Source organism: Equus quagga, chromosome 5 (genome assembly GCF_021613505.1).
Source record: "Equus quagga isolate Etosha38 chromosome 5, UCLA_HA_Equagga_1.0, whole genome shotgun sequence".
NCBI lineage: Eukaryota > Metazoa > Chordata > Mammalia > Perissodactyla > Equidae > Equus > Equus quagga.
In genome coordinates, this window is record NC_060271.1 from 124,442,227 (window position 1) to 124,450,909 (window position 8,683).

Sequence of the window (8,683 nt, forward strand, 5' to 3'; positions counted from 1 at the left end):
GGTTGGGGAGGAGAAATAAAGTAGTGAGTCTGGTATTCAGAAGCCACTTCTTGTGGATCTCTAGGGTAATTATATAGGCATTTTAGAATATTGGACCTCAGAACTCAGTCCATTTGGAAAGGTTTTCCCTTGAGTTTTGTTAAACATTTTGAACCCTCAAGTTACCTTCAAGCTACTTCTCTTCGAGCTGTCAGTGCTGTTGTATACCATTGCACCTACTTTTGTGTGTAAGTCATAAGGATGACTCTTTACAAGTTTAGAACTTGAATGCTCGAATGCTTAAAGGGCTCTGTCAGAAGCCTACTTAGTTTTACAAAGCATTGCTCATTTTTGGATGTCAGTAGATAGAATGAATTGTTATCCATCATCATTATAGAACAGTGGTCTTCAAAGGTGGAAAGAGTAAAGTACACTCTTGAAAATTAGGGCCTTTTAGCCTGTTGCCTCTATTACCAGACTTTTAATCAGAGCAAAATGAAAATGTCACTCCACCTGCATGAGTATACCAATTTGACAGTGCTCATTCAGGAATAAATCAGCTGGTTATTCATACAGGGCCCTTTCCATCTAAGATGAGATCAGAGAGAACTTCCTGGGAAGGAGTCTTTGAATCTTGTTAGGTGAGTTCATTGTCTGTGGACCACAGGGCTTCATATTTGAAGTCTCTGGCTTTGGGCCTGGAGGGTAGGCCCAATGTTTGCATGAGAGAAAAAAACCCTTGGCCTCCACTTCAAAATGTGACATGAAGTACAGTATCCTAGCCTTTCATTGTTGTCATTCTGTTGTGATTTTTGTTTTGTGTTCAAAAAACATTAATTGATTATTAACCATAATCTACCAGACATTCGGCAGTGAGCTGGTTATTTTCAGGTTACCTCATTTTCTCTTCAACCAAACATTTGTGACATCATATTATTATTACCTTCCTTTTTATCAATGAAGAACCTAAGATTCAAAAAGATTAAGTAACTTATCCAAGGATGTGCAGCTAATAAATGGTATGACTAAGATTCAAATTCAAGTCTTACTTACTTCAAAAGTTATATGCTGTCTATTTTCTCTGTGTTATATAGCCTTCCAAATTGAGTTGTTCTTAATTCCATGGCCCAAGGACCCATCATGAACAGATTTGTCATTCCATTATGTTCTGTGCTTAAGCTACACAGCAGTTATACTGCACGTCTGGGGATTCCTCTCCTCCTCTCTGCTTCACTCCCTCTCTTGCTCTTTCTCCCTCCCCATCTCCATCTCTCCCCCACCCAGACATACATATTCCACCCCTGGCTCTAGTTAAACACCACTGCTGACATACATCTTTTGATCTGCTTCCTAATTTGATGTAAGCCAGTCCAAAATATATCAGTCATAACACTTATTGAATACCTACCATTTTCTCCGCATTTCCCAATGTGAAGACCACAAAGGAGACTCAGACATAACACCATCCTTTAGGAAATTTAAAACCTTAACAATCCTGTAGAGGAAGTCAAATGTGCAAACTCAAATAGCCAACACTAGGGGGCTGTTTGTCCTCAGTGCCAAGTGAGGGTCACACATGAGGTTGAAGCACAGATCTGTGTGGGGTGGAAGTGGTCTGGAAATGGAGAGAACTGAGGAGGACTTTGAAGGACAGGAAAGATGTGGATGGATAGAAAGGAAGAGAGAGAGGAAACAGATGTGCTCTGGGCTCTGTGAGTTTGAGAAGCAGCTTCAAATTACAGACAGGGTGGAATATAGGCCCACCCTTCATGATTTCTGTTCCTGGCTCCACTAATCCTCAGTGACAGTGCTCTTTCCCACCTCTGAGATCCATCCTCAGCACTCATAAGAGACCTTCTTCTGGCACTCTACCCCTTTTCTCTTGGTATTGTGACTATTCATTGCATGTTATATCCTTCTCAAATGTAAGGGAGTGGAGGTGAGTTTATCAAAATCATCTAGGGAGTTTATTTCAAACTATCCAAATCGTGTGTCTCTTCTCTTGCCCCGAAGATTCTAGAATCGGGGCTGGGGCAGCAGAGGTCTCTGTACCAGACAGTAAGCACCCCGAAGGCAAAACTGGTGCCCTATTTCCCTGTGACTCTCACAGAGCACAGGGCCTGGCACGGACTGGATGAGTGAGAAGATGAATGAATAACGAATTAAGAGTAGCTTGGCCTAAACCTATGAAGTTTGTAACTTGAAGATGGGTCCCTGTAGCAATAACCCCTGACATTTCTGAAGAATTCCGCAGCAGTATGAAAGCACTTTCCCTGCCACTGTTACATTCAGTAGTCTTGGGAGGGGGTGGGGCGTGAGAGAGGGGGTCTGCTTAGAAGTCTATATTTACGCTAAGTCCAAGCTTTTCCCACTGTATCTCTGCCAGTTTCAAATAGACCATTTGAGGATGACTTTTTCTTTACGGACCAATGCCATAATAGTCTTCAATTCTCAAACTGTAGTTCCCAGATAAGCATCGGAATCACCTGGGAACTAGTTAGAAATGCAAATTCTCAGATCTCATCTCCGACATATTGAATTCGAAACTCTGATACCGGGACCCTGAAATTTCTGTTATTTTGTTTTCACAAGCCCTGCAAGTGATTCTGATGCAACGCTAAAGTTCGAGAACCACTGGCCCATTCTATTTCCAATCGATTCATGTTGCTAAAGTTCTTAGCCTCACCTATGGTAAAAAAGAGGCCTTCTCAGACTTCAGTTGGGCAGGGACCATTCTCCAGAGGGTGAAAATAAATTGAACTAAAGCTTAACAAGTCCCAGGAGCCCTTAAGGGAAAACACAGCGTCCTAACCCTGAAGTGCGGGATTTGTAAACCTGCCTATAAAGAGATTTGTAAATTCAAAGTATTAGTCATTCCCATAGAGAAGGCCACCAGCACTCTGGGATTTCCACGGGCAGGAACCTGAGCAGCCTGAAAACCCCGGTGCCTGTGCTCACCTTCACTCTCAGGCTTGGCGCTGGTTCTGCGGAGGCACCGTGACCCCGCAGCGCTATACTCTCCTAACCAATCAGGTGCCCTCGGAAGGGAAACTACAAGTCCCAGCATGCCCTACGCCGCCCCTTCAGGGGACGACAGGTTGCGCCCCAGAATTCTCCGCGAACAGGTGGCGGCCTCAGCCGGTGGCGCGCTGCGTCCCCGGAAGTCCCGCGCAGAGGCTAGTGGGCCTTCGGCCCCGGCGGCTATGGCCGTGGGTGCAGTGGCGGCAGTACTGGCCGCACTGGGTGGGGCCCTGTGGCTGGCAGCTCGGCGGTTCGTGGGGCCCAGCGTCCAGCGGCTGCACGGCGGCGGGGTCTCCGGCCTCATGCACGGGAAGACCGTGCTGATCACGGGGGCGAACAGCGGCCTGGGCCGCGCCACGGCCGCCGAGCTGTTGCGCTTGGGGGCGCGGGTGATCATGGGCTGCCGGGACCGCGCGCGCGCCGAGGAGGCGGCGGGTCAGCTCCGCCGCGAACTCCTCCAGGCCGGGGACCCCGGGCCAGGCCCCGACGCCGGCGGGGCGGGCGAGCTCATCGTCAAGGAGTTGGACCTCGCCTCGCTGCGCTCGGTGCGCGCCTTCTGTCAGGAGATGCTCCAGGTGTGGGCCTCGGGGAGTCAGCAGGAGAGCAGGGGACGGCGCGGGGCCTCGGCGGGCGGGACGGGAGCCCAGAGGCCAGGGGGTGTGACCTTGGGAATGACAGAGATGAAGAGTAGAAACAAACGGTTTTTGAGGCGGCTTGAGAGTTGCAGGCCGGAAAAATTGGTAGGGCAGTCTTCTCTCCTCCAAGGATGTTGAGAGAAAAAAAGGAGCCCAAGAGGGGAATAAACCAGTTTCTGAACATTTCCTTTTGTTATTTGAGGACGGCACGGTCCCAGAGGAGATCCCGCCAGATCTCTGGGTAGTTTTTCGTGTGTCCCAAGAAAAACAAAATCTGCACCAAGCCCTTTCTCAGAAAGCCTGACAGCATGTAGGGGAAGTTACTAGCCAGGGACCTGGGAGCAGTTTTTTTTTTTTTTTTTCTTTAATCCTGCTGGGGTGGGAAGCTTAGCTCTGTGCCACCAGGGGATTCATTAACACCATCCTTAACCAGACTAGACTGGAGCTTGGAATCCCAGTGGTCATGTGCCCTAAATGGGGACAGAAATAAAAGTAATATAACACCTAGCATTTCTTGAAGGTTTCCAATGTGCCAGGAGCTGTTCCAAGCATTTCAGATACTTTAAAAAAAATTGTAATGAAATTAAAATGCCCTTGGCTGTTATCGTCATGGAATCCTCTAACTCTGTGGGCATTATTATCCCCGTTTTACAACGGGAGGCAACTAAGCACAGGTAGGCCAAGTAATTTGCCCAGGATCTGTCTCCAGAGCCCACCCTTCTGAGTCGTCTTCTGCACTCCTGCTGCCTGCCAATGAGGTGGAGGATTTCTTTGTTTAGATGGTGAATATGCCGCTGAAGTGGATGCCCTCTGTTGAAAGTGGGGTAGAAGGGTTTCCTGCAGAGGTGACTTGTAAGAGGGCTTTCAGAAGAGAGATTTAAAATTAGCGGGCCTAGGAAACTTACCTGTATGAATGGAGTCTCTTGAGTCTTGAACAGAGGTTCCCAAACTTTCTAATTTTCTCATGATGCCCATAGGCCAAAAGAATTATCTACCAGTTTATTTAGTAAGTAATTAGATCCAGACAACTTAATAAGTATTTATGTCCCAAAAACTTAGAAGCTGTTTGAAAAAATAATACACATAACTGAGAGGAAAAAAGGTATTTTCTTTAATTCTTCAATGACCATAATCACTTACTAAAGGGAAATGTGCACCTGTTCACTGCACCAACGTCTCAAATTTTGGAATCAGATTGAGTATTGCCACTTTCTTTCGTATTCTGCATTGATTTTTAACATTGTGCTTGCATTTTATTACTGCAACTGCTAAAACCTCAGCTTTGCAAAGATATGATATCATCAGAAGGAATATAGCACAATATGATGTTGAAGGTGTGAACCACCTGGAGCTAGTAGTTGTTGAGGTGTTGAGCAGAGTATCGCTTCGTTTCCCTTGAAAATTTAAAATACTCCATAGCACCTTGTGACATCCTAGGGCACCTTGACGCACAGTTTGAGAGCTGTTGGAGATCTAGAAAGGTTTTTGTTTGTTGGTTTTGTTTTTTATGGCTAGTATTTCATTATCAGGTAAAACAGGTTAGGAAATAATACTAATGTATAAGAGATGTTGGAAGCATTAAAAGTGGGTCTTCCTATTCATTAATTTGTGGATGGCCTGGGCATACTTCTCGTTCCTGACACCTATGGTGTTTTACAGCTTTGGTCACTTGAGACAGAACCAATTAAAAGTTAAGGATATAAAGAGATAACTAAGTTGTCCTTGCTTCTGGGTATTAGGTTCCTTCCTGGCTCTAAAGTTCAGGGACTATAACCAGAATTTTTTAAAAGAAGAAAAAGAGGAAGTGTAAATTTCCCACAGGTTGGTATTCTTGGTATTTATATCATTTATCTCCTAGAATTTAAAAAATAGCAAATGATAAAGTCTTAAAATAACACAAGCCCAGCAAAGAATGATGGCTCAGAAATGATTAATACAGGAAACTCTTCCAAAGGATTAGTGAAAAAGAACACTCCTTTCTTTCCCCCACGGGTGAACTTTTGCCTTCTTTTTGAAGTTGACTATTGGAAAAGCTAAAGGTGCTTAGACAGACAGAATGAGAAATAGTTAATCCCCTGACAGGTAGGCTTGATAACTGTTGTGAAATTTAACACATTTTTCTTTCCACTTGTACTTGGCAAAGGGGCTAGTGAAATTTGAAATTTGACCTCAAATTAAATTAATCGCGGGTCATCGCTGTGTCTTTACACCTGGAACATGTTGTACATTTCTTTTTCTCCATCAAAAGAGACAGAGAGGAGCCAGGAAAAGGGTTGGGAAAACCAACTTATCTGAATAAGGAATGAAAACACTTCCCTCTGAGGACAGTCTAAATTTTAGGACTTTAATCTGGCAAGCTACAGGAGGGTATGGTCAAAGTGCAAAATTCTGACTATATAGATCTCCTAATCTGAGGGCCCCTCGAAGCTTGAAAGAGGTAGATTTCATATAGGAGAAAAAAGAACTGAATTCTAGAGTCAGAGTAGAGGTTAAAGGTGTTTGTTGGTCCTACCGCCTCTGTTAACCTCCTGTGTCCTGTGTTCTTGTGAGACGTAGTATTTATGACTCATTGTTTTGTTTCTGTTATGTTTATATTATCTATTTAGTGATTTTTCTTAATATTTCTTTGATTTATGTTCTCTCCAGTCTTAATTTGCATTTCTGACCTCTGTTGCTTGTGTCAGTTTTAAGGAAACAACTTGAAGTTGCTCTGTCCACCTGATACCATTTACTCTTTAAAAACTACAGAATAAAGCAAGTCTAACTTTGCCCAGGTATTGATACTTGTAGTGCTGGGAATAAACAATGCTGTATTTTGACTCTCTAGCTGCCATCCACTCTCTGGCTATGGTTTGAAAATCCAAATTAGAAAAGCAAGCTAGGTTACTAATAAGAGCAAGGGCATTGGTGTCAGAAGATTTCATCTTCAGATTTTTGTTTGCCACTTACGAGCCCTGTGATACTGGACAAATCATCCAACTTCAATGCTTCAGTTTGCTCCTAGAGTGGTTGAGAGTACAGGAGATAACACGAAAAGCACAAGGCCAGGCTTCTATTAGACAAGCAAGTGTTGTTTGTTTTTTCTCTCTCAATTGTTGAAAACTCATAGAGGCATTTTATAGACTTCTAGTAGTTTGCAAGAAGTTTTTAAAATTTTATTTTAGGTACAATTCAGGATTTTGTTCATATTTCTGCCATTCTCTTTTTGACATTTGAAGGAAGAGCCTAGACTAGACGTCTTGATCAATAACGCAGGCATCTTTCAGTGCCCTTATATGAAGACCGAAGATGGGTTTGAGATGCAGTTTGGAGTGAACCATCTGGGGCACTTCCTGCTCACCAATCTTCTCCTTGGACTCCTCAAAAGTTCAGCTCCCAGCAGGATTGTGGTAGTTTCTTCCAAACTGTATAAATATGGAGACATCAACTTTGAAGACTTGAACAGTGAACAAAGCTATAATAAAAGCTTTTGTTATAGTCGGAGCAAACTGGCGAACATTCTTTTTACCAGAGAACTAGCCCGCCGCTTGGAAGGCACAAACGTTACCGTCAATGTGTTACACCCTGGTATTGTGCGGACTAATCTTGGGAGACACATACACATCCCACTGTTGGTGAAACCACTTTTCAATTTGGTATCATGGGCTTTTTTCAAAACTCCAGCAGAAGGTGCCCAGACTTCAATTTATTTAGCATCATCACCTGAAGTAGAAGGCGTATCAGGAAAGTACTTTGGGGATTGTAAAGAAGAGGAACTATTGCCCAAAGCTATGGATGAGTCTGTTGCAAGAAAACTCTGGGATATCAGTGAAGTCATGGTTGGCATATTAAAATAGAAACGGGGTGAAAGAGAGCTGTTTATAAAACTACATGTCAGTTATAGCTGCGATCAGGAATGGTGTGGCTTGAGCACTTGCTACTTGAAAAATTTTGGTTACAATAGTACTGCTTAGAGGTACATATGGATATTTTCAAGTTAGTAAAATCATTTATTGAAGAAGATAAAATTTTTGAAAAGATGGTTTAAATATATATAATCACAATGAATACTGAAATAAGTATAATAAATACAATTATTTTAAGAATTATAATTGAACAAGCATGGATTACAAATATTAAAGAATTCAGTGGCTTAAAGTAGACACCTTGAGAAGTTTTTCAAATATCTTTGAGTTTCATGGCCAGTTTTAAATATTATTGCAGTGCTGGGGTTTGTGTTGAAATAATATGCCTGGTGCATGTGCAGAATTCTCACTTGGAATAAATTTACTGATGCCAATTCTTAGTTGTGTATTTCTTCAGAAGTAGTACCGAAATTAGCCCTTTATCATCTCATTAGCCTCTGCTGGTCTTGGTACGCCCTGTGTCTTTTGTTCCCACATATCTTGCATGCTTCTTTAAGAGGTGATATTTCTAAAACCAAAATCTGTGTCATTGTGTCCCAGCTTAAAAACCTGTGATGGTTTTCAATTGCCTCTAACAGTGGGTTTCCAGCCATTTTTTTTTTCTTTAAAGCTGCAGAATTCTCTCTTCAAAAAAGGTCTGACTCATATGTTGAAGCTGGACAGGTAAAACAGGTCATAGCAATGCTGCAGGGGTGGAGTTCCCGAAGGTCTTCCTGAAGGGACTTTGTAAAATATAGTAGTTTATAAACCATTTCTATTTAAAGTTTAAGCTCTTTAATATACATTTGAGACTGTCCTGAACTGGCCACAAGCTTACCTTGTACACTTACACTTGGTGCTGTCCAGTAGAACTTTCTGCCATGATGGAAATAATTCTCTCTGCACTGTCCAATATGGTAGACTCTAGACAGATGTGGTTACTGAGTACTCGAAATATGACTGAGAACAGATTTTCTAATCTTGTCTAATGTTAATTTAAATTTAAATAGGCACATGTGCCTAGTGACTGATGTCATGGACAGCACATGTCTAGTCATTCCATTGTACAACACAGTCCTCAGTATAGACCAATCACCCACCCACTGTCTCTTGGCCTTTCCTGATGCTGTGCTTTTGATCTGGAATGCCCTTCATTTCACCGGG

At 42.9% G+C, this 8,683-nt stretch overlaps 1 protein-coding gene across 1 annotated transcript; it reads left to right on the top strand.

Moving 5' to 3' along the window:
- The first annotated feature begins 3,127 nt into the window (after nucleotides 1-3,127).
- On the top strand, nucleotides 3,128-7,914 carry RDH14 (retinol dehydrogenase 14). Its single transcript, XM_046660062.1, has 2 exons — nucleotides 3,128-3,575; nucleotides 6,854-7,914. Exons 1-2 carry the CDS (start codon nucleotides 3,183-3,185, stop codon nucleotides 7,469-7,471), a joined length of 1,011 nt encoding a protein of 336 aa, XP_046516018.1. The 5' UTR covers nucleotides 3,128-3,182; the 3' UTR covers nucleotides 7,472-7,914.
- Nucleotides 7,915-8,683: the final 769 nt, after the last annotated feature.

Coding starts and splice junctions, on each gene's coding strand:
- RDH14 (XM_046660062.1), top strand. CDS start 3,183: ATGGCCGTGGGTGCAGTGGCGGCAGTACTGGCCGCACTGGGTGGGGCC. Junction 3,576..6,853: donor TCTGTCAGGAGATGCTCCAG/GTGTGGGCCTCG, acceptor TGACATTTGAAG/GAAGAGCCTAGACTAGACGT.